We start from the raw sequence: 26,855 nt of genomic DNA on the forward strand, positions 1-26,855 counted from the left end.
ATAAAATTTTGCCCTCCCCCCATGGAAATGTAAAGGTCGACATTTCCCTCTCAGTTTAATCATTTGCTAAATGTATATTAAATGCACTCTTAAGCTGTATATGTTTTAATTATAATGCATTAATTTCAATAATAATGCCTTTATTGTTGCAGTTTTTATTGAAACAAGCTTTAGACTGCATTTGAAATAAATTTAGCAAATTTCCAAACTTTGGGGCAAGTGTGCAACATCACTCACACCCCGTCAACACTGTAAGTATTGGAACAAATGATCCAGAAAACCAGAAAACAATATCACAACTCTGGGATGAAGTATGGGGCATCACCTGTTGTTGCGAATATAAAAATTCTAGAACAGACGGAGGAGGGAGATGGAATAGCAATATCATTTCATGTTTCACGCTATTACCTATTATCAAAAAGCTCAATAGGGAGAGCATCTGATTAGTAATCCAGATTGATAGTGAAGACAAAATTTCCCTGTTACAATTTAGTCTAACAGTCATTTGTCTCTCACTGCTGATTCAGAAATCATGGATGATTATTGGTCAGTCACTTTCAGAGAAATTGGTGACTTCTGGTGAGCTATCCAGAAAAGTCCTGTTCGGTGGGTGTTTGTTGAAAAATGACCACACATATATAAAATTGGCCTTATGAACAGAAAAGTCAGAAAAACAAACAAAAATACCAATAATAAACTGTTTGTGTAGGGTCATAAAAAAAAGATATTTAGGGCTCTTTGTTATAGTATAATTGACCTGTACATAAAGAGTAGTGAATATGTTTTTTTCAGTAAATCATTGTTTGTTTACAGGGGTTTATTAATGCCTAATATGGTTGCAGACAAGATGGGTGTTGCCAGGACAGATGTTGGAAACCTTGGTGCTGGAATATACTTCTCAGATAATCCTGGGTAAGTTTTCAGCAAGTCTTATATCTATTTTCGTCAAGCACATTTTGCAAATGTTGACAGAGAGGAATTGTATCATTTTTAGTTATTTGCCTTGTACATTTTAAATCTTGAATTAACTGTAAAATATGGAATCTGGTGCTTTTTTGTTCACTTTATGTTAACAAACTAAACTATATCTCTACCTATATGGCTGAAGATGACCAAAGTTAACAGAAAGTGTGTTTTTTTAACCCCAAAGGAAAATGATAAAAAATACCCATAAATACAAAAACAACAACAATCAAAACCCTCAGACAGGTGTATCTGTTAAAGGCAAATACACAGTTTTGTGAATGGGTTGTTTGTACATGTCTTGTAGCTAAATACACAATATTGTACATGAGTTGGTTGTACCAGTTTTAAAGGCAGTGAACACTTGCCCTTAACCGCTGTGGGTTAGAATCCCGACAGGGACTTTGGATTCTTTCATGTGAGGAAGCTATCCAGCTAGCTTACAGAACGTTGGTGGTTCTACTTAGGTGCCTGTTCGTTCCTGAAATAATGCACAGAAGGGTACCTCAGGTCTTCCTCCACCAGTAAAGCTGGAATGTCGCCATATGACCTATGATGTGTTAGTGTGATGTAAAACCCAATTGAAAAAACAAGCAAATTAAGGCAGTGAAAGGGCTGCACAGTTGAATATTTAGTTCTGATTATGTTTCAATGTGATAATCATATACAAAAAATATATTATCTATCATGTGTTTAAATACAAAGACTTATATACATGTGTATTTCAATCATATTTCAGGAAAAGCTCCCAGTATTCTACAGTGAATTCTCAGACTGGTACTAGGTTTATGTTGCTGTGTAACGTATCTCTAGGACACTGTTGTAAAATGTACCAGACTGACTTCACGATTACATCAGCCCCTGAAGGTTTTGATTGTGTACAAGGTGTGAAATCATCAAATGACAACCCTAGCTCATTTGAGGTAATAATAAGGATAGGTTATTGGCTATAAAATAAAATGTTTTTATAGTCAATGTATAATTTTGTTATATTTAAATGGATTGACTTCATATTGTAACACAACATTCTTTAGGATTAGACCTTCATGTATATCTAACTCAAATTGACCTTGGCTCTTTTATGACCTTGACCTTGAAGGTTGAATTAATTATTGAATTTTCACTGATTTTTGCTACATGTATAATTGACTGTAACTAATAATAAATTATCTTCTCACAAAACAACATTTTGGACAAGACCTTCTAAAAAGGTTGAAAGACCTTGACCTTTAAATGACCTTGACCATTAAGGTCAAATTATTGAATTTTTGTTAAATTTTCATAATTTTGTTATTTATGTACGGATTTGACTTATACTTGGTCAAAACAAGACTTGCAACAAAACAAACATATTGAATAATTTAGATATGATCTTGACCTTAAATTGACTTTAGTTTACATTTAGTGACTTTGACTGTCTATGTGAAATTAATGAAATTCTTTTTGTGTTTTCTGTAACTGGCCTAGACCTATTGAAATTAAAAAAGGAAAAGACTTAATTTTTTTTAATCAATTTTCTTTTTAAAGATTTCTTTTAATTGTTATTAATCTGCTTTTTAAAAAGTAAAAAGTCTAGCGTTGCCCCCATCAGGTGCTGGCTCTTGTTAACAAGATATAAAAATTTTTAAGTTTGAATTTTTTTAACAATATATTTTACCCATCTACAGGCATGCCCATTTATTTTTTTTTTTTTCAGGATAATGAATTTGTTATATACAACCCCAGTCAACAGTGTGTGAAATACCTGGTTGAGTTTTCTCTACCGGGAGACAATATTACAGAATGCCCAGATATAACAGATGGAGGTTTACAGGTCCTGAAAGGTTCAGAGGTCACAACTCAGGACACTCAACCTCAGACGTCATCAAATACTGATATTGGTATGTGAATTCATTATCATAGATAGATAGAAAATTTATTGACGTTTACATTAATTACATAGTCTTTGCAACATATATTCATATAGCATATTGAATATACAATATCATGGTACATGAACAAAAGTTTTAACCCTTTACCTCATGAGCATATTGTGAAAAATGAACGTTTTCATTGAAAAGCCTCCTGTTACAAGTTCAAACTGCTATGAAACTAAGAAAAATGCTTCAATTCTGATGAAACTTGGCACAAATGTTGACTGGACCATAACCTCTGTAACAACATGCTCAATCTTAAATTTCCTGTTACCATGGCAATGGGGGGACAGCTCAAATTGCCAAAAATCACTATTTGGCATTGTTTTTTTCAATCAAAACTGATTTCAAAGTGCTGCAACTTCTAAATGGATTGAGATAGAGTAAAAGGCTTTTCAGCGTTGGTTACACATTACCTTATGATCGACCTGAGGTCATTTTTAGTCTATCCCATGTCCGTAATTTCCTTGGCGAAGAGGGGGGCTGTTGGCCTCTTCAAACCCACGAAACAGAAGGGGACACACCCTCCTTATGTCAACCCCTTAATGTACCTTTTAATAGGGGTAGCGCCAAAAAAATGATCACTTCTCAAACGAAAAACAATGTTTGGGACCTAAAAAGGGCATTTTTTCACTGTTTGAAGCCTCAAAAGGGGTGGGGGGGGGGGGGGGGCGAAAAGCCGTCAAAGCACGTCTCTATGAAGTAAAGGGTTAAGCATAAAATATCCAATTTAAATGGAGAATTTAGTTGGAGTATGAACGTTTCCATTGTCTAGTAGCTAAGTAGAATTAACAACAATCATATAAATAAATATATCAAACTTATTTTGTTGTAAATTTCACGTGTGAATGGAAGGAAATACAGTAGAAACCTAATTTTCATATATAAGATTCACATAAGGAATCAAACTTCATTTTAGATAATTTCAGATTATTCAGATTATGTAGATTGTTTCATTTTTACAAAATCTCAGATTGTTTTGATCATACAAAAGTTAGATTATCCAAATTTTAAGTAAAACGAGATTGTTACCCATACATTTCAGAAGATTTCACATAAAGATGTATTTGTATTGTATAATTTTATAAACACATAGATTATTTCCCTTTTAGATATCTCAGATATTAAAGATGTGCAAGATCCTCTTGCCAAGGTTAAAGCAGGATTACAAGGCAACAAGAAGGAACATATCCCTCTTAAAAGTGTACATATCAGAGGTAAAATGATGGACATGGTGGCAAAGGTTTGTATACTATTATATTACCTTTAAAGTCATCTATAAAAATCTTTATCTGAATATATTAAAAAAAAATTATGCAAGATACATTCTTGTCTTTCAGTATGCAAAGATATGAAAATAAAGGTGTGGTCCTTATTAATCATTGAGAAATAATTTGATGAGTATAAACCCCCTAAACTCATGTAAGGTTACATGGCATGGTAAAAAGAAATATGGCATGATATTAAGAAATATGGCATGGGGATAAAGTAATATGGCAGGGGGTTAAGCTATTATTATGGCATGGTGTAAAGTTATATGGCATGGTGTTAAGCTATATGGCATGGTGTAAAGTTATATGGCATAGTGTAATGTTATATGGCATGGTGTAAAGCTATATGACATGGTGTAAAGTTATATGGCATGGGGTTAAGCTATATGGCATGGTGTAAAGCTATATGGCATAGTGTAATGTTATATGGCATGGGGTTAAGCTATATGGCATATTGTAAAGCTATATGGCATAGTGTAATGTTATATGGCATGGGGTTAAGCTGTATGGCATAGTGTTAAGCTATATGGCATGGTGTAAAGCTATATGGCATAGTGTAATGTTATATGGCATGGGGTTAATCTATATGACATGAGGTAAAGCTATATGGCATGGTGTAAAGTTATATGGCATGGGGTTAAGCTATATGGCATGGTGTAAAGCTATATGGCATGAGGTAAAGCTATATGGCATGGGGTTAAGCTATATGGCATGGTGTAAAGTTATATGGCATGGTGTAAAGTTATATGGCATGGTGTAAAGCTATATGGCATGAGGTAAAGCTATATGGCATGAGGTAAAGCTATATGGCATGGGGTAAAGCTATATGACATGGAATGAAGCTATATAGCATGGTGTTACGCTATATGGTTTGTAATAAAGTAGGTTTGATTCCATACAGGGGCCACAACCATGTTTCTTCATTTGATAACAGTACTTGTTAGTCCCTAGAAACTAACTTGCAAAAAAATTAAAATGAATAATGTTTAGATTGACACAGCATTATCATTTCATCTGCCCAGTCAACATCATGTTAGAAGTCCTAGGGTTCCCATCCAGTTATTTTAGGATTATCTGTAAGATAATAGTATATATTTTATATATTGATAGGTTGTGGTTTTACAAGCATACAGAAATGATAGTAGCACAGCTATAGAGGCCAAGTATGTGTTCCCATTAGATGATACAGCAGCAGTGTGTGGATTTGAGGCTTTCATTAATGGAAAACATGTAATAGGTATAGATTAAATATTTGTTGATAAGAATTACAATAATTCAGAAATGAAATCCCAAAAATTTAACCATATCAAGCAGTTTCCATGATGGCTAAGACTCCTTAACTTTCTAAATTAAATTTACATGAAGGATAAGACAAATTTAAATTTAAATATAGCTTTACCTAGGAAAACATGATAATGATAACATGATAATTGCTTTGTTAATAATGATAATTGTTGCCAGCTGATGTGTTAAGTTATTTGAAGTAATCAACTTTTATATCAACACTTTCAGGCGGCTTGTGTGGTAATACACAAATGTACTATGTTTAAAGTATGTATTTTCACCAGACAAGACCTTAAGTTGCTATGATAGAATTCCAAAAATTAAAAATGGTAAAAATGATTTACTGATTGATTTTTCTATTTAACATTTTGTAGGTGAAGTAAAAGAGAAGAGTAAAGCTAGGAAGGAATATAAAGAAGCTGTTGCCAGGGGTGATGGGGCATACCTTATGGAAGAAGAAACACCTGTAAGAATTATCAGTGTCTTTAATATTACATTCTAAAAATAGAAATCTGCATCTTAACTCAATGAGGAGAGTCTTGGATAAGTAATCCAAGGTTTACTTATTCAATCCTAGGGCAAGGTGAAATTTTTCCATTACAATTGATCTCAGACATAAGTCTACTCATCATTTATCTCTCACAATTAATTCAGAAATCATGTGTAATTAGTGGTCGGTCACTTGCAGAGAAATTGGTAGTTACTGGTTAGAAATCCAGGAAAGCCAGAAAATGGATTAACCACCAAAATATTACCAAAATTGGGTTAAAATCAGGATAAAAAGCAGAAAAAAAACAAAGTAAAAAGAATTTGCTTTTACAGATGATTATGCAAAATAATACAAAATTTGTTTTAGTTTGATTGGAAACGATGGCTTGCCCCTGATGGAGTTTGAACCCACACAGCCAACAATCGTTAGTTACTTATCAGATGTGTTAACCACTCAGCCATGCCACCACTTTAATTTCTTTCAGTGTGGAATGATCAATTCATTGAAACATTTAATTTTTCAGGATGTATTCTCAGTCAGTGTTGGTAATTTACCTCCTAAATGTGACGTCCTCATCAAGATCACATACGTCTCGGAGCTGCAGGTCCAAGGGGAGGCAATTGCGTTCACTGTTCCAGCTTCAGTAGCTCCATGGTTACGAGACGGAGCTCTGTCACAGAAGACACAGGTAATTAAATCATTTGATTACTATAGAAATAAATCAGTATTTCAGGACTGATTTATTTCCATCAGTCTGCCCTCTTAGCCCAATATTGAGAGCATCGGATTAAAATTCCAGGGGTTGCTAGTTTGATCCTAGGGCAAGGTGCAATTTGTCCGCAACAGTTGATCTCAGACATTGAGTCTTATGGTCATTAATCACATTTTATTGGCAAGACATGTGGAAATAATAGACAGTTGATTGGGGAGAAATGGTAATAACTGGTGAGTTATCTAGGACTGCTGAGATATGATGACCAAAATATGTGTTAAAATGGTAGTAAAAACCAGAAAAACAAACAAACAAAGATGCAAAATATTTTCATCTTGAGGGGAATAATAGCCTGATTCATATGAAACATAAAATGACATAGCAATTATTATCATAGGGTAACAGATAACATCAATATTATTAATATCTACCTTCATTTATTAAATATGTAAAAATAATTTAGGCCTACCCTGCTGGTGGTAACAGATTCTACTGATAAACAAAATCAAACAAAAGTTAGCATGGCCATCTGTTCTGTCTGATCATGGTCTGCATAGTTCACTTATCAGTCAGTATATACATGTATTGGAAATATTCCCATAAATATGACTAATGATTTTGTCCAGATTGTTATGGTTTCTTGTTTACATATTATTTGATATTACATATTTACGGTGATTTTTTTTTTCATTAATAATGCTAAGAACATGAAGAATGGCATTCTTCTTTTTTCAGAAATATTAATTGCTATAGAAATTATACTTTTCTCTATGTTCACAGGCAACAACTGAATCTGTTAAAGTGTCTGACAACAAGAGATGTGACATTTCTCTAATGGTTGCCATAGAGATGCCATTTGACATTAGGAGAATTTTCTCACCTTCCCACAGGGTCAAGTGGAAGGTAATTATGATAGCTTCCTTTTTAAATTTTGAATTCTTTAATTGCAATTAAAGTTGGTCCTTATTTTTGATTAAGGAAAAGTCATCAAATAATGTAAAATATAATGTTTGTTTAACCCATTAACCCATAACTTGCCGGAAAGAGGCATTTTACGGTTGGCTGACTGACTTTAATTTTCATCTTGATATCTCTAAAATTGATAATGAACAGTTCTAGAAATAGAAGCTGGACAATTCCATTTACGAAATTCGGGAGGGTAAAGGTTATGGAAGCAGGGAAACGAATAAAACTTACTGATTCCTGACGTTATAATTCCAGAAAACGGCAACAAAAGCAGTTGTCTCCCTTCCCAGAAGGAGTAGATTTGATGATGGTTTCCAGTTGTATATATATCTAGCTGAAGTCCATGTTCCTAGAATGTGGGTGGAGAAACATCCTACAGAAAATACTCAGGTAAGACATTTTAGTCTAGTGTTATTTCCATTTTAACTTTGTAGACAAGAAAATTACCTTAAGATAGAACAAACATTGTCATTACAAAAAGAAAAGAACAAGGATATGTTGGCAGAGGAGTAAAAATCTTCAAGTTCAAATTATGTGGTGGTCACTTCTGGGGTTACATTATGCATGGAATAGTTGATTATTTGAGACGTGTCATGACAAAACCAACATAATGGGTTTGCAACCAGCATGGATCCAGACCAGCCTGTGCATCCGCTTACAAACCCTATAACAAATAAAGAAACTGATAGCGAACAGCATGGATCCTGATCAGACTGTGCAGATGCGCAGGCTGGTCTGGATCCATGCTGGTCGCAAACCCCATTATGTTCATTTTGTCATGACACGGCTCATTTTATGTGAAAATTCTACTCTGTATCTAGCGATAGGTTCTACACAACTTGCTCCAGATTGAAAATAGAAATACATAGAGGTCTTTTTATTGGGACTTAAACACCAGGAAATGTCATTTAGATTTAATTACCAAAAATTTGTCATTGGGAATTTGTTATTAGAAATTGCAGGCAGTCAGATATATGGTATGTTTTTCTGTTTCACGGCCTACGCTTCTTATAGGAAGCTGAGCCCTTGTACAGTATTTCTCTGTTTAATTACTGTATTGTATTGTATATACATTTACATTATCATGTTTGTTACATTATCATGTTTGTATCACAGGCATGTATGTTGACATTCTACCCTGAATTTGAGACACAGTCTTTGACTGAGGCTAACATTATTATTCTGTTAGATATGTCTAATTCAATGAAAGGCCAACCTGAGGAGCAGGCCAAAAAGGTAAACTCGTTATTGAATCTTTTATATCTTCTTTTGTTTTTACACATATTTACAGATTAAGAAATTGTACATTCTACATTTTACCAACGAAAAATACTTATTTTTCTTCCTATGTTATATTTCAAAAAATCTTAACCTGCCTGAACAAAAAGTGATAACCCAGTGTTATCAGTATAGAACCATGTTAGCCAGCAGGCTCTTTATGGTTGGTAGCTCAATTTTTGTATTTTGTCTTTTTTATTTACTTGGACTGTTTCAAATTCAAATCTGGGCAAATTCGTTATGCAAATTGAGCAGGTTAATGGTTAACAGGTAGGATATACAAGAGATCTTAATGTAAAATTTATGATTTTGCTTTCAGTATGATTTCATGATGAATGACTGTCCAGCCAGTTTTAATTTTCAGATTGTCTTTTCTAATATACATTGTATATGTGTTTATCATGAACTAAAACTATTAAGCAATAATTGTTGATCTATTTCAGGTGGCCCTGTTAGCTGTTGACAATTTACCATTGCAGTGTAAATTCAACTTGGTCATGTTTGGTAGTACATATAAAGAATTGTTCCCATCTCCTCAATCATGTAACAACTTCTCCTCTCAGTTGGCAAAACAGTTCATCCAGGTAATTTGGCAAGATGCCAGAATTTTATATTTGTAATGACATTGTAGTCATGATTTCTGGAAGGTGGTCCTAAAGACATTTGACACAATGCGATCAATACTGTGCTTACTCTTATTTACTCTGAAATTGAAGCAAACTTTTACTATTAAATAGAAGTTAAAAAATAGAAAAATGTCGGGCATATAATATGTCATATAGTTTTTAAATATTTGGTAATTTTTGACAGATATTTCTTGGCTAAAAATTGTGTGCAATGTAAAGATAACGCTGATTACTGTATCTCATTTCCAGGAAGCTTCTGCAAATTTAGGTTCCACAGAATTGTTAGAGCCTCTTCATGCCACACAGATATTGTCGTCTGCTACAGTGTCGTCTGCTGATCAAAGCTGTCTGAACCTCTTTCTCATCTCTGATGGTCATGTGACTCAGGAATCTTCAATTCTATTGGCAGCTCAGAAAACTTCTCAGCAAATCAGAATTTTTACGCTTGGAGTCAGGTATTTTTTTGATGTTTTTTTCTAGCTGTTTCAAGGTCAGTACTTGTAAAACCATTTCACATATTATAATAATTAACCTTTATTTGTTATTTTTGATTTGTCTCTATTGAAGCCCACTTATGGTGAATACTTAATTATCTTAATTTTGGGTATGTGCGTGTTACTTCAGAAGTAAATTTTTAAGAAACAGATATTGCATAAACCTAAGTTTTCATATAGCCATAGTGGTTTACCCCTTTGAAAAAAATATCACCATTACTAGTGGACTCAGCATGCTGCTTTATGGCATCTATTTATAGATGTATGTTGCACTTGCTTGTAAAGTTTGAACAGAATTATAAGTGACTTTTATTGTCTCATGTTCTTTTAGCTCAACAGTAAATCATCATTTATTGCGGAGCATTTCATCTATAAGTGGTGGAACGTATCAACATTTTAATCCTGATACTAAGTCTCAGTGGAAAGGGAAACTACTCTCACAACTTGAAAAGGCATGCCAACTAAGTTTAACTAACGTACATGTTGATTGGATGCAGACCAATGACAAAGCCACACCTCCAACTCAAGCACCCAATCATATCCCTTGTCTATTTAGTGGTTGTCGGCAAGTTGTATATGGATTTGTAGAGAGCTGCACTCAGGTGAGAATTACATATATTTATAAAAGTTACATTTTCATTTTAAGGTATTAGCATCCTAATGCATTACCTCCGCTTTGAAGAGTATTCAAATAGGCTAGAACTACTGTTAACTACATTGAAAATGATGGCCATGGGTTCAATCCCCAGAAGGGTCAACTTTTTTTTTCTTTCTTTTTTTCTTTTAACATTATTTATGTATCTCTCATGTCCCATTTGGAAAGAAAAAAGTGTTTAATTTTGATTTTTTAATTTATATAGGTATTTATTGGCTAAATTATGCTAAATCTAGTAATAAATATGGTACCTGATATTTTCAAAGGGTAATATAATCAAAACTAGACGGTAGAAGTATTTCATATTTTACAAGATCAACCAATATACCTTTTTAAAAATTTAGGGAAACTTTGAAAACAGGCACTCATTTGGGTAAATTTTAAGAATTTTTTTAATTAGGCTCCCTAGTAGAAAAATGGTCAGACACGTGGTAAAAATGGGTGGGGTAGGGTAACATTTTTATACAGATTTCATAAATTTTAAGTAGAAACCATAATTTTGCTTATGTGGATTGTTAGCTGAATGGTACATTTTGTTTCTTACCAAAAATTAATGGGAAAACATTTTTCATTAGAATGTTATTGCAGATTATTTTAAAGGTTCCGCATTTCTAAAAAAGGGCCCTCATATCATCCTAGCTTGAGTTCAGAAAAGTGGCCATAACTTGATTTCCGTACGGTAAACTTTGTTTAAATTTTGCATACAGGTGTACTTTAAGGTATACATCTGACCTATGATGTCAATTTTTTAGTTTCTGATAGTGCCCATTAGGGTCCTTATACCTTAAGATTTTCTTTTTTGAAGAAAAATGTATTCCATAATTATCAAATACTTGTTTATCATGACAAGGTGCAGTTAATTAGGCAAGTGGTATTATTCTGAAAGCTACATTTATGCCCCTTTGTAACAGAAATGTGATGATTAACAAATCTTAAGAAAATATTTTCATTCATGTAATAATTAAAAAATTTAGTCATGCACCTTTCAAGAACTATGATTTATTGTTTCAAAATTATTACAAAATAGAAAAACTCATAATGCACATAAGAAAGTCCAGTAATGTTCAGTATTAATGCTATTTACAGGCAACACTGAAGGCCAAGGTTGGTAATAATGAAATATCTACAATGGTGTCAACTGTGGATCTCAATATAACAACTGGAACAGTAAGTTTTATTTCACCTCTCTGAAGTCCAGATGACTCAAAAATTTTCATGCAGTTATATGATAAACCTTTTGTTTGAACGTAATAAAGAAACACCAATATTATTAGGACTACCTTGGATGAGTGATAAAGTTTGTTGCCTTAAAATCACTTGTTCCTTCGCAGCTGTTGGTTGGAATTCCATCATGGACTTTGGATTCTTTTTTGTGAGGAAGCTATCTAGCTAGCTTAAGGGAGGTATATTTTTTGTTGTAAGGAGCCTATATATACATGTATATATACTGACAGAAAAATCACACAAAAAATTGGCTTACTGTCGCAGGGTCTTTGGATTGCCCGTCAAGTATGCTAACCACTTCATCACAGCGGCCATTGTGTTTTCTTCATGCTAATTGACCTTATATATTTAAGTTATTCGAACTTTATTATATACTTATTTTTACATCCTTATACATTTTGTATATATATATTTATGCAATGCCTGTGTATGAACTACAATAATCTGGTGACCGTTAGAAAACTACATTTATGTTTTTTATGAATGTGGTTTTTGATTGAAATGTTTAAAGCTATTCATTTTATATTAATATATAAAACTTGTTACAGATGTTACATCAGTTAACAGCTAGGGCAGTGATAACAGACTATGAGAATGGAACGCTCGATGATGACAGAATCAAACATCAGGTAAATTTATTTATATCACATTGCTGTTCTGCTTTTGCGACTCAGTTACAATGGTATGGCATGGTCATGCACGTATTTTGTCGTGGTTATAAAAATATGCTTCAAAATATGTTAATTTAAGTTACAATTCAATTAAAAAAATCATTGAATATTATGATTATATATATAATACAGGATTATCTTTTATAATGATTTAACATTAATGGAGTGTCCTTAATTGTTTTTTGTTAATTGCTCATTCATCATGGTTTATAAATCTATAAGGTAAGATTTTGAGATCTTTTTCTTCTATATTATGTGGTTTGTGGCGCTAGTAGGGGGGGGGGGGGGGGGGTGTTAAATGCAAATACGGTATCTTGTTGATTTTATGCTCAGATTATGTTTACATTCTTTTGAACAATAAAGCAAGGTAGCTTTCTCTAAAGGTTAGCATTGAAAGGTCCATCATGGCCATTTAGATTTATATACCATCTTTTAATTTGTTACGGAGAAAATTTAATCATAATTTGACATTAGTTTTTATCTATCATTCTTTTACACTTACTAGGTGATAAAAAATGAGAGGAAACAGTACATCATTGACTTGAGTAAGAAACACAGTATAGTGACTCCATACACCAGCTTTGTGGCAATCGAGGACAGGCATCAGGTAATATTGTGTGAAAACACAACTTCTTTACACTACCATGTGTTTTGAACTTTGTCAAAGGTTAAGATTATTATTCTGATTATTATTGTTTGACGTTTTTACATTTAAAGGAACTCCGCTGAGTTCCAAATATGTCAAAACATAAAGTTTGAATTTCTTACATAGATCAGCTTGGGCACTTAAATGCAAAAGGTAATTAAGAAATATACTCAGAAATAAACATAAGGAATCATATTTTAGTGCTATTCATAGCCGAAATTGAGTGAAAAGCATTGAAACAGTTTTCAAATTTGGGTCAATCTTCACAAATAGAATATATATTCTGGAAAGCTGAGTGAGGGAATGATCTTAAACTTTGCACAGAAATTATTGGTATAGACCTTCATTAAATAGAATATAGATTCTGGAGAAATTATTTTTAGCCTCACCAAAAAAAAACTCAGTGGAGTCCCTTTAACAGAACTTTTAAAGTAGGGCTGGGGCGAGTATCCGAGTACTCGGATAATCACGAATAAAAGTGAAAAATCGAGTTTGACTATTCGTAAGCCCAGAGATCGTGTATCGCGATCTAATTCTTTTTATATACATTCACTGTTTCTTACACTCTTAAAATCTAAAAAATACGAGTTGAGTATAAATAATATGAAGTTTACCTAAAATACAATAATTTATTATTTGCTGGTTAAAGACCATGTACCATGATGCTGAGCTAGGAAGTAATTGGTTTCAAAAAACAAAACAAAAATATTCATCCAAAGAATAAAAACATAAATCTATTTTATATGTTTAATGTTTATTATTGTTTTTTTTTATTTTATTAAACATGTTTTTATAACTAATGTACATGTTTTCTGAAATTCATGGGTGCCTTGATAACAAAAGATTTGTGGTTCGATTTGTGAATCGTTAGTGCTGAATCGTGGTTCGGATTGGATCGTCACTTATCCTACGATCCACACCCCTATTTTAAAGGGTAACACTGTTATTATCTAAGGCATTTAGTCAGCTGGAACTCTACTGTATGTATTTGGTGAAATAGTACAATATAAGCTTTGTAGCTAAATGTCTTGGTTACTATTTTCAGGATGAACATAATGTTTCCATCATTCCTTCTATAGCTGATCTCATTGAGAAGGAAACAGTGGACATTTTACCTTACATAAGCTGGGAACCAGGTGTTGAAGATAAAGATGAGGTATACAAAATATTAGTTAAAACATTCACTTCAGGTTGCATTATTGTACTGTTTTCAGTGATAAAGCAACATTTTTATAAGACCTATATATAGAAAATTTATTTTATACTAAAGGGTCTTGAACTGTTTTACAATTAGAATATGACTGATGCTAAATATTCCATTATAGATATTTTGTTTTTATAACAGATTAAAAACACTACATAATAAAATTTATTTAAACTTTTCATGATTTTAGAATATGAGAATAAAGACTTTTTATTGAGCTTATTGATATTCATCTTCATGATTATATGTGTTATTATTTTTTCAGGACCCAATAGCTGTAGTGAAAGATATTATTAAGAGAGGTGAGATTCAGGAAAGTTGCTCTATGGTTCAGGCAGAGGATATATACAATAGTTTGTCTGAGTATGTTGATGATATAAAAGCGGATGTTGAAACTCTAGAAATGGTGAGTACATAATTGAGCAACGCCATCACAAAACCAACATAGTGCGTTTTCAACCAGCATGGATCCAGACCACCCTGCGCATCTGTGCTGGATCCATGCTGTTTGCTTACAAACCCTATCACAAGTAGAGAAACTGATTGCAAACAGCATGGATTCTGATCAGACTGCGCTGCGCAAACGCACTATGTTGGTTTTGTCATGGCGCAGCTCAAATATATTATTAAGAGTGTTAAATTTTCAAAGCACATGTTCCTTGTTTGGAGGAGTGTTAATTGTTAACTGTGTTTAACTTAAAAAAAACAAAAACAACATGATTCATGCATGGGATAAGTCAAATGAAATAAATGACTCTTGTTAATTTAGTTTTGCATGATAAAGAGGCTAAATAAAGGCTTTGTATTTTGCTAAACTAAAACTAGTTGCTAAAACTTGACAATTTTATCTTTAGAATTTTTCAAAAAAAAAAAAAAATAAATAAAAGAATGGAAGATTTCCTCCAAACAGCTCAACTTAATAAGTTACATATGACTTTTCTTGAAAACTGATGATAAATGAGAATAATGTCTTCTATAAGGTTGCATTTATAGTATTTATTGATTACTTGATTTTACCTTAAAAAAAGAAATCAAAATCAAGTTGGTTTGTACTTTATTAGTCCCCTACCGGTTTACCGGAGGGGACTTTAGGTTTACCCTCCGTCCGTCTGTCTGTCCGCACTACCGAATAAGGAAAGGGGGCAATCTAACTGTAAACAGAACAAAAGAGAACAATAGAGTTCATTCCGTAACAATAGAGTAAGGGGCCATTGGCCCTTTATTAAACAATAGAAAATAACAAAAGAAATGGCCCCTTATTCCATTTCGGCCGGATGTCCGTCTGTCTGTCCATCCGTCCGTCAGTCCGTCCGTCCACAAAACTGGATCCCGCGATAACTTGAAAAGTACTGAAAATATTTTTATGAAACTTGATTTATGGATAGATGGCAGTATGGAGATTATGCACGTCTTTTTCTTTTCTTCCTATGTTGAAAATTCTGGTTGCTATGGCAACAAATAGACTGAAAATATGGCAAATTTTACACATAAACTGGATCCAGTGTTAACGCAAAAAGTAATAGAAATATTTTTATGAAACATTTTTATATGGATAGATGGCAGTCTGGAGATTATGCACGTCTTTTTCTTTTCTTCCTATGTTGAAAATTCTGGTTGCTATGGCAACACATAGACTGAAAATATGGCAAATTTTACACATAAACTGAATCCAGTGATAACTCAAAAAGTACTGGAAATATTTTTATGAAACTTGACTTATGGGTAGATGGCAGTCTTGAGATTATGCATGTCTTATCTGTTCTTCCTATATTGAAAAAATATTGGTTGCCTTGGCAACAAATAGGCTTAAATCATGGCAAATATAACAATATTTGTGATAAGTCAAAAAGAGCTGAAATTTTTTATGAAATTGCATCTTTAATTCAAGAGTTATCTCCTCTTTAAGAATTTTGCTTTTTAATAATGTTATATTTTTTGGTAACAGGGATGTTTTCAAATATTAACTTAGAGTGTCCTTCAGTCCATCTGTCTGTTCTGTTCATAAAAAACTGTTTCCTGTGATCACTTTTAAAGAACTTTTCCAACAAATGGCCCTTCAGAATGTTGATGGGGTTCTAACCGGTAGGGGACTTATGGATTGCTTGCAATACTATGATAATTGCTTGTTTACACTTCTTTTTGTTTAATAATTTATGTTCAAACACATATTTGGCTATCTATCGGTTAATTTAATCTGTTTGAGAAGTAATCACTATGACAACAAGAAGTACAGTAACGGCTAATATAGCCACTAAAACACCCACACAATATATTTTATGTTTCCTCGTAATTGACTGATATTTCTTTGCTTGCTTTAATCCAACATTTGCTTCTTGCACATAGTCCACACTGTTCTCCACACATTTCTCTATGGTATCAATTTTTTCACCTTGCTCTTTTAGTAAACTATTAACTTCTTTAAATAGTTGATTCACTTGAATCACGCTTTCTTCAACTTTCTTTATCTGCTTATCTCTAGCCTTGATTTCACGTAGTTCCGCTTTTGCTTCCTCAGCCTGAGCAAAATAATCGCCTAGGAACTCGGCAGGTAATGGGGAGTGGGTTTTGTCATGGTCGTCATGGTGATCATCATCATGTCCTGTCATTATATCGTACTCCCTCTGATGTAATTGTTGGGTCTTTTCTATATAATCCACTTGTGCCGCTCTGAAATCATTTCTCGCTTTCGTTAAATCACTTTCTAATTTGTTTAGATGGTTTTTAATTACAATTTCATGAGACTTTTGCATCTGCATCTGACCAACCTCTGCTCGATATTCACTTATTTCTTTCTGTATCGCAGCCGATGTATTGAATATCAAATCAGATGATCTTTCGAGCTGTACAACTTCCTTGTGATCTAATAATGGATTTGCTATGATGTCTTTTTGCAGGTGCTCTAAATGTTCTACGTCATTTGTTATTGCGATTATCTTTTTACTTATTTGTGTAACTTTATGGAGACATAAGTCAAGTTGTATTTCAGAGTTTGAATAACGTGCGACAATTTTACCTTCTTCTGTCTGGTGGTCGTCATTCTTGCAAAATTGTTCGTGCTTTTCCTGTAACTCTTTCAGTCTGTCACGTACCATTTTGTGTGAGTAATATCTTCAATGATTGAAGCATTCCCTTCAAATCTATACAATAAGAGAGAATGGAAATATACATCAAACATAAAAGACCTGTAGCTGAATAGATCAGATATGTAGCAATGTGTATAAGGCCCCTTCAAAACTTAAATATACATATTGCCTGAGGGGTCTGATAATGACATTTGAAAATTAATCCTGAAGAAAAAAAACGAACAAACAAACAAACAAAAAAAACTCAAATTTATAAGATATAGTGTATCAAATCAAACATATGCCATTTAATAACCTACTTTGTCAGAATGATATTTGAAATTTGCTTTGGGAACTATATTTAAAAATGCTGTAATAACATGATAAATCATAGTAACTTTGTTTATATTTTGGTATACAGTAAAAACTTTGAAAACTGGAACCTCTGAAAACCAGAATCCTCTAAGAATCAGATGATTTAAAAAGTCCCATATTTTCTACTTATATGTTCATTGAAAAAATTCCTCTAAATACCGGAACCTCTGAATTCCGAAAACCGGACGATTTTCTGCGGCTAATAATGCTAAATGTGCATAAAAAATCCTCTGAAAACCGGACAGCAATTTAAGTGTCAACATTCTGTGTATTTTAATGTGGCCCAACAAGTGACATATTCAATTACCAGATAATGGACATTGACTTTTTAACTACCGGTATGCAAGTCTGAAAAACACTTTTTAAGTGTGTGTTAATTTCTTATTATAGCTCTTTCTTCATAATTGTGTCTTTCCCTGTATAGGTATGATTTTAATAGGTATAACATTTCAAAATGTTTTAATTTGTTGGGTTTTTTTTTTATATAAAATGACGAAAACAGTTGTAGAACTCTTATTAAATTATTCATATTTTGCTTAAAATTTTGAAGTGATCTTTATTTGGGCATTAATTTATGCAAAAATATTTTTAGATAAATACATTTCATTATTTTAAAGCCAATTAATAAGTTATATTTTAGATAATGTATTTTTTTTAATTTCTAATTTTCTGAATTATTATCATGAATTTGCGTAGAAAAATTACTCAGGACATTTACTGCAAAAAGAAATTAAAATATGACTTAAACAAAAGATTTAAAGTAAATACAAAATGATTTAAACACAATGTTAAAACACACATCATAATTATCAATAAATGTATAAAACCTCTGAAAACCAGAATCCTCTGAAAACCGGACTTTTGGTCAAGTCCGGACAGGGTCCGGTTTTCAGAGTTTTTACTGTATTCTTTCAAACTTAAATATAAAAATTTACATATGGTGTTTTATAATTGGTGGCTCACAGAGAAATTGGTAAAATTTTTGATCTAATTCATCAAGGAAAGCCTGACTAACTAAAAGTAAGTTATATCACATAATTACCTGACTCGCAAACAAACAAACAAACATGACTTTTTAAAACCAATTTTTTTAACTGTCCTTAAATATAATTTCCTTGCTAAATACAAAGGCATATCAAATTTAACTAAAAATTTTACTTAACATCTTTTATGTATGCATGGTGATCTAAAAAATTTCCTTTTTAAAAGGGTGGAAACACCCAGGTTCATAAAATTCTGTTATATATACATGTATGATAGATATGAAAAGTGGTAAAGTTTTCATACTTTAAATTTCTGCATTTTAAGAATTGACAAATATAAACCTTGCAAGATCATTCTCAAAATGTTCTCTTTAAAGCAGCTTATCCCCAGATGAGTGAAATGAATCATAAACTAATCATTAACTCAAAAGACTCAGGAAAATTTCTATAGATATCCTTATTAATTTATAATGAAGGTTATTTTCACTGAGTGGAGCAGTATTTTTATATTTTAGGCAGTTTTATATCTTAGGCAGTTTTATATTTTAGACAGTTTTATATCTTAGGCAGTTTTATATTTTAGACAGTTTTATATCTTAGGCAGTTTTATATTTTATGCAGTTTTATATCTTAGGCAGTTTTATATCTTAGGCAGCTTTATATCTTAGGCAGCTTTATATCTTAGGCAGTTTTATATCTTAGGCAGTTTTATATCTTAGGCAGTTTTATATCTTAGGCAGTTTATATTTTATGCAGTTTTATATCTTAGGCAGTTTTATATTTTATGCCGTTTTATATCTTAGGCATTTTTATATCTTAGGCTATTTTATATTTTAGGCAGTTTTATATCTTAGGCAGTTTTATATTTTAGGCAGCAGTTTTATATCTTAGGCAGTTTTATATCTTAGACAGTTTTATGTCTTAGGCAGTTTTATATCTTAGGCTGTATTATATCTTAGGCAGCTTTATATCTTAGGCAGCTTTATATCTTAGGCTGTATTATATCTTAGGCAGCTTTATATCTTAGGCAGCTTTATATCTTAGGCAGCTTTATATCTTAGGCTGTATTATATCTTAGGCAGCTTTATATCTTAGGCAGTTTTATATCTTAGGCAGCTTTATATCTTAGGCTGTATTATATCTTAGGCAGCTTTATATCTTAGGCAGTTTTATATCTTTAAGGCAGCTTTATATCTTAGGCAGCTTTATATCTTAGGCAGTTTTATATCTTAGGCAGTTTAAATTTTAGGCAGCTTTATATCTTAGGCAGTTTTATATCTTAGGCAGCTTTATATCTTAGGCAGTTTAAATTTTAGGCAGTTGTATATCTAAGGCAGTTTTATATTTTTGGCAGTTTTCTTAGGCAGTAGTTTTATGTCTTAGGCAGTTTTAATTTTAGGTAGATTTATATTTTATTCTAAGTGTTTGCCAATAACAAGTATTGGTCAATCACCATTATATAATAATTGTTATTCTCTTGAAATACATGTATAGAGCTAACATGTACAGAACAACCTGACAACAACAAAAAATGAGCACAATGTCACTTTAAGATATGTAAGAATTTTACTGAAATGTTATTAAATGGAATATAATATAATTATGGAGTAAGAGAAATTTCTGCTTAATTTGATACTTAGTTACAGTTAATTTCTCGGGATAATAAGTGTATAAAATTAATCACTTGATTTACTTTTTGACAGCATTTTTTATGCATTACAGTAATTTTTAACAATTTGATGATTAACACACATCTGAAAGGATGCTGCCTTAATAAACCTGATTTTTCCTGGAACATTTTTCATGTCTATTTTAGGTGCTGTTAAATTATTAAAATTGTCATACTACTGACAAAGTGCTATAATAATAGTTACAGTTTCAAATGTAAAAGAAAATCTGATATTTTTTTAATGCTAAGGATAAAAATTGTTTAAAATCTTTTTCCTTTACCTGCCAGTACCAAAAGTGATTAGCCTTCACCATCACTTTAGGACCAGACTTAGACATGCACATCCATGCAGTCTGACCTCAGACTCTGACCGGAGTTCTCAGACCAGACTCTTTAGCAAAGTTTTTGCATATTAGTATTGAAATTCTGTAAAATTTAAATTGATTGTTCTGAATTAAAAGCAGGGTCAATACATCACCACATTTTAGCTGGTTTTGAGTGAAATAATTTGAAACTTTAAAATATTTGTGACCTTTAGGATTCAATTTTAAATTATCATAGTACATTTTAAATAACTTTTAAGAATAATGATACTTTATGTAAAGACTTACATTTATTTTCCTTATGATAATAGAGCATTAATAGTTATAAAATTACCTGTAAATTAAATTTTCTATATCCTTATCAAGTATGTCATTAACAGTGATGTTACTTCCTTTTTGAAGAAAAAAAAAACACACAAGAACAACAAAATATTTACCTTAAAAAGGCCACTGATAAAGAATGTTAGTGTCCGAGTGCATCATTAAAAAGGGTACATGTATTATAAAATTCACATTTTATTCATTGGAAAATTTAAGATGGAATTATAGAGACTGTCACGAAATGAAATGATTAGTTATTTATTTTTAGCCAGATTTTATACATTGTTTCAGTAGGTAAACCACAGTAATTTAAACACTGAAACGTTGAGGATGAGGAAGTTTTTGGGACCAACATTTTCAGATTCCTTTGAGAATTACCTATAGATAGCCTTTGCTATGTACCATGTATGTTATTTTGAAATGAAATTGAAAATTTCATAAAATATGTGGGTAAATTCCATTCTGAGTTGTTGGAATTTGATGTCAGGTTTTTCCCCCTTTTCTGATTAATTGTGCTATATTTTCTTTCCCCTTCAGGAAGCCACAAGTTGTTTTGAAAATTGAAAAAAAAATCACTTTTAGTTAAAACTGAGCCTTATAACGTTCTAGGGAAGAGGGCTCTTTGGAAGAACAGATGAGCCGCGTCATGACAAAACCAACATATTGGGTTTGGGACCAGCATGGATCCAGACCAGCCTGCGCATCCTCGCAGTCTGATCAGGATCCATGCTGTTCGCTGTCAGTTTCTCTACTTGTAATAGGGTTTGTAAGCGAACAGTATGGATCCTGATCAGACTGCGCGGATGCCCAGGCTGGTCTGGATCCATGCTGGTCGCAAACCCATTATGTTGGTTTTGTCATGACACAGATCAGATGATTTAGGATTGTGTTTAAACACAGTTATTAAGTGCATGTAAAATGTTTCATCCTTCAAGTGTTGAAGTAGTAACTTTGCCTAGCAGTAATAACAATAAACTCCTGCCATCAGTATAGAGTCAGACCATCAGGCTGATCAATTTTAGCATTTTGATATTGAAATCACCTAAATTGCTAATGGATTGTTCCAAAATACAAAGCAGGAAGAATCCATTATAAAAAAACCAACAACAGCAGGGTATTGGAGGATTAAAGATTACAATCCAAAAAAATAGAGAAAAAAAAAGTTTCAATTCTTTTGTTACCATGCTATTGTCGTAATACATTGTAGATAAATAACTTCCCAACTATAATAAGTTTTAAACTGATACTATTATTTGAATCATGTAAAAATAGAAGAGATGGTAAAATATAAACAGGGTTTAAAACAATAAAAATCTAATTTCTTCCTGCTTTACAAATATTTTCAGACCTAAGTGTATAAATAAATAGTTAATGCATTGTATTAAATAACAAAACAAAACCAAAAAAAAATCAAAGCACACAATATCAGAAAGGTGAAGGTTGTGAGATTATAAACCAATTTGTTTTTGTATAGTGCCACCAATGTTTTCCATTGTGTTAACTGTAATAAATTCGCTATAAGACAAATTGCAACACTGATATGTTTATTTGACTTAAACAATTAAAAAAAAAATTGACTTGCCTTAACTGGGATTTGAACTCCAGACCTCTCGATTCCTAAGTGAGCATGCAAACCCCTTGGCCATGGTGAAGTTATATGTTAACGGCCTGAAGAAAACCATATCATTCTAAATTAGGGTTTATAACACTTATTATTATTTTGACACTAAACCTGTTGTTTAACACAGATGTAAATAATCATGGAGCTTACAATAAGCATGTATATCTATAAAGAATAAAACAATATTAGAAATCTTCGACCATTCGGGAACTATTTTGCTTGAAAATTAATGCGCCTGTCATTTGACAATCTTTATGCAGTGATCTTCCCTGAATTTTTCGGCGTTAGTGTACATATAAAGGGAAGTAACCGCTTCAAAAAAGGGGACTCTGTAACCTTCGGCATTTGCAATTAACAGCATCAGGGTCTGAAATTTGGCTACCTTTATTTGTTTGGTCTGACGACCCAAACAAATAAAAATATAAGAAAGTATAATTGAAAATAGAAATATTCTGAGGTCAATGGAACAAAATCACACTTTACTGACATGAATATCTTTTAGGAAAGAAATTGATAATTTTTTTTATTAAATTAACCTTTGACTCATGACTGATTGTATTTGATGAAATTATTCTAAGGGTCATAAACTGTGTCAGGTGCACATGGAAAAAAATACATCTGGCTATTAAAACAGCAATAAAACAAGAAAAAATACTATAAAAATGAAACTTAAAAAAAAGTCCTTTTAAATTGATGTTTGATCCTTAATACAGTTTGTGAAGATATTACAGGAACTGCTAGAACTATTTATAGATATAAATGTATTATTGGGTAATTATTTTACAGGAACTGCTAGAACAATTTATAGATATAAATGTATTATTGGATGATTATTTTACAGGAGCTGCTAGAACTATTTATAGAAATAAATGTATTATTGGGTGATTATTTAACATGGGCTGCTAGAGATATTTATAGATATAAATGTATTATTATGTGATTTTTTTACAGGAACTGCTAGAACTATTTATAGATATAAATGTATCACTGGGTGATAATTATGCTCCCCGAAAAAATTCGGGGGAGCATATAGTCGCCGGGTTGTCCGTCCGTACCTACGTCCCAAATGGTTTCTGATCAATAACTAAAGAACCCTTAGGCCTAGGAACTTCAAACTTGGTATGGTGATTGGTCATGGCCAGCAGATGACCCCTATTGATTTTGGGGTCAAGGGGTCAAAGGTCAAGGTCACATTGACCTTGCAGGTAAAAACGGTTTCCGATCAATAACTAAAGAACCCTTAGGCCTAGGAACTTCAAACTTGGTATTGTGATTGGTCATGGCCAGCAGATGACCCCTATTGATTTTGGGGTCAAGGGGTCAAAGGTCAAGGTCACATTGACCTTGCAGGTAATAAACGGTTTCCGATCAATAACTAAAGAACCTTTAGGCCTAGGAACTTCAAACTTGGTATGGTGATTGGTCATGGCCAGCAGATGACCCCTATTGATTTTGGGGTCAAGGGGTCAAAGGTCAAGGTCACATTGACCTTGTAGGTAAAAACGGTTTCCGATCAATAACTAAAGAACCCTTAGGCCTAGGAACTTTAAACTTGGTATGGTGATTGGTCATGACCAGCAGATGACCCCTATTGATTTTGGGGTCAAAGGTCAAGGTCACATTGACCTTGTAGGTAAAAACGGTTTCCGATCAATAACTTAAGAACGCTTAGGCCTAGGAACTTCAAACTTGGTATGATGATTGGTCATGACCAGCAGATGAATCCAATTGATTTTGGGGTCAAGCAGTCAAAGGTCAAGGTCACATTTACTTGAAGTTAGAAATGATTTCCACTCAGTAGATAACCCTTTTGAATTTTTTGTTCACTGGGTCAGAAGTCATGCATAATAACCTGATCACATGACTAATTGGCTGCCCATAGGGGGCATACATGTTTTACAAACATATTTTGTTTCAAATACATTCACAGTATATTTTTTAATACTTTTTGTTTACAATGTATTTTTCCATTTTCAGTTCCCCAGTTGATCTGTGTAAGAAATTCAAAATATATATTTTTATTAGCCTTTTGGACCTGAATAGAGTTCCTTTAATTAACCTCTATAATTTGAAAAGGCAAAAATAGATTGCTTGAATTACCAGCAACCACCACTGAGGTCAAGGTGACAAACATCACTAAACCGAAAAAAAAAGATAATTCCATTGTTCTTAATTTATTGAATTTAGGGGCCATTAAATAACCATTCACCTGCTACGTTTAACCCTTTCACTGCCATAGGAATGGCATATACTGTCCCTATTATTTTCGGTGTATTTAATGCCATATGGACGGCTTTTGCTGTTTCTATAATAATAATAATAATCATAATAATAATAATAAATATATAGATAATTATACCATCGACAATAATTATTATATACTAGCAGATTTGGAAACATATATAATTATTATAATACTAATAACAAATAATAATAATTATATAAATTAATAATATAGTAATTTCTTAGAAAAGCTTCTGGCAAAAAGATGATAAATAGATAAATATCTCTCTGGCAGCGAAAGGGTAATAATAGACTTTTCCAGCTGTAATCCTTCAAAACTGCCCATTATCAACTTTTAGAGGTATCAAAATGTAAACTTAGTTAATCATCCAACTGGAAAGAACCTGGTCACTGGTCAGACTAAACAGATATGCAGACTGGCTTAGCTCTATACTCATAGCAAAGGCTAATCTCTTTTGGTTCCCGGTTATAGGGTAATTGAATTATTTGATTTTTTTTCTGTTTAGGTATATGACAAGTTGGGAACATTCTATAAACAGAATCAAGCTGAAACAATTGGAAAAATTCTTGCCGAAATGGAAGGTAAGTGAACAAAATGCAATTTTATGAGAAAAAGAATTAATTATTTTTAGCTCGACTTTTCTATGAAAAGGGGAGCTATCCTACTCGCCCCGGCGTCGGCGTCGGCGTCACACCTTGGTTAAGTTTTTCGTACCACCCCACTTTATTTCAGAAGTATTACAAGTATGGCTTTGAAACTTACCATACTTGTTCACCATCATAACCTCCATCTACAGACAAGAGTACATAACTCTGTCAAGGTTTTTGACAGAATTATGGCCCTTTTTTGACTTAGAAAGTGTATTGAGCTTGGTTAAGTTTTTTGTACCACCTCACTTTATTTCAAAACCATTGGAGGTATTGCTTTGAAAACTGACCATACTTGTTTACCATCACGACCTTCATCAACAGACAAGAGGACATAACTCTGTCAAGGTTTTTGACAGAATTATGCCCCTTTTTTGACTTAGAAAATACATTGAATATGGGTAAAATCCACTTATTGCCTTAACCCTTTGAGATATTGCTTTGAAACTTTTAATGCTATTTCACATCATTACCCCCATCTGTACGCAAGAGAAGGTAACTCTGTCAAGGATTTGTTTTTAAAAATTAAGGCCTTTTATCGACTTAGAATCTTGGTTAAGTTTTTTAGTACCAGTCCACTTGATGAAATTTTATCTATTACTTGTATTATAAGGTAACTATAATACTTTCACATTACAAAGTCAAATCTATATATTATGCTGATTTGTACAAAAATATACTGCTTCCTTGGCATAGATTTCTTGAAAAATTATGTTATTATGTCATTTACCAAGGTGTTCTGAGTGACGTAAAAATACCTTATTCTCTCAAAGTGGGTTTAATACTATTAAATTTATTTAAGGCTCAACTCAGTTTTTTTTTCTTTCTTACCAGCCCCTCTTTTGACTTAAACATTTCAAAACTTTTGCTGCAGTGTTCAAGGGTATCACACAATTCAGTAAAATAATTCTTCACTAAATATCTTAATGCTCATGGCCATTGTTCACTTTAAAAATACAGAGATTCTTGTATTGCCTTTTACTGCAAAAACTTTTTTTATTGGCAAGCAATAAAAAAGTCGAGCGCGCTGTCTTACGGACAGCTCTTGTTATATTACATGTAGTTATATTTTACTTTACTCAGTGAAAGACAGTAGTGATAATTAAATATTTCTGTTCTTTCTTTCAACATTTTTTGTTTTACCAAGCTCTGTGTGGTATCAACAATTTATCAAATTCTAAACCAGATAATGGATTTTGACCAAACTTCACA

At 32.5% G+C, this 26,855-nt stretch overlaps 2 protein-coding genes across 3 annotated transcripts in view; one reads left to right on the forward strand and one right to left on the reverse strand.

The window, feature by feature from the left end:
• The window catches only part of LOC132728276 (protein mono-ADP-ribosyltransferase PARP4-like), a 57,641-nt gene that overhangs the window by 11,849 nt on the left and 18,937 nt on the right, over positions 1-26,855 (forward strand). The window contains exons 10-28 of the mRNA XM_060713892.1: positions 814-912; positions 1,703-1,886; positions 2,660-2,843; positions 3,989-4,119; positions 5,258-5,384; positions 5,806-5,897; positions 6,445-6,609; positions 7,414-7,536; positions 7,855-7,989; positions 8,716-8,835; positions 9,321-9,461; positions 9,753-9,958; positions 10,329-10,599; positions 11,739-11,819; positions 12,425-12,505; positions 13,053-13,154; positions 14,239-14,349; positions 14,663-14,803; positions 25,502-25,577. Of these exons, the coding sequence (XP_060569875.1) occupies positions 814-912; positions 1,703-1,886; positions 2,660-2,843; positions 3,989-4,119; positions 5,258-5,384; positions 5,806-5,897; positions 6,445-6,609; positions 7,414-7,536; positions 7,855-7,989; positions 8,716-8,835; positions 9,321-9,461; positions 9,753-9,958; positions 10,329-10,599; positions 11,739-11,819; positions 12,425-12,505; positions 13,053-13,154; positions 14,239-14,349; positions 14,663-14,803; positions 25,502-25,577 (2,570 nt within the window). The remainder of the gene's footprint in view (positions 1-813; positions 913-1,702; positions 1,887-2,659; positions 2,844-3,988; positions 4,120-5,257; positions 5,385-5,805; positions 5,898-6,444; positions 6,610-7,413; positions 7,537-7,854; positions 7,990-8,715; positions 8,836-9,320; positions 9,462-9,752; positions 9,959-10,328; positions 10,600-11,738; positions 11,820-12,424; positions 12,506-13,052; positions 13,155-14,238; positions 14,350-14,662; positions 14,804-25,501; positions 25,578-26,855) is intronic.
• Positions 16,541-21,691, reverse strand: LOC132728262 (syntaxin-like). Of its 2 annotated transcripts, none has more exons than XM_060713875.1 (2): positions 21,247-21,691; positions 16,541-17,534 (listed from the first exon to the last, which is right to left on the reverse strand). In XM_060713875.1, exon 2 carries the CDS (start codon positions 17,487-17,489, stop codon positions 16,587-16,589), a length of 903 nt encoding a protein of 300 aa, XP_060569858.1. In that variant the 5' UTR covers positions 17,490-17,534; positions 21,247-21,691; the 3' UTR covers positions 16,541-16,586. The 2 variants fall into 2 exon arrangements, with proteins under 2 accessions (XP_060569858.1, XP_060569859.1); XM_060713876.1 differs by lacking the exon at positions 21,247-21,691 and adding an exon at positions 21,144-21,242.

The sequence above is a fragment of the Ruditapes philippinarum genome, unplaced genomic scaffold, assembly GCF_026571515.1.
Source record: "Ruditapes philippinarum isolate M1 unplaced genomic scaffold, ASM2657151v2 ctg693_1_1_1_1, whole genome shotgun sequence".
NCBI classification, from domain to species: domain Eukaryota; kingdom Metazoa; phylum Mollusca; class Bivalvia; order Venerida; family Veneridae; genus Ruditapes; species Ruditapes philippinarum.

What these genes read in the sequence shown, in the direction of transcription:
- LOC132728262 (XM_060713875.1), bottom strand. Translation starts at nt 17,489, where the DNA reads ATGGTACGTGACAGACTGAAAGAGTTACAGGAAAAGCACGAACAATTT.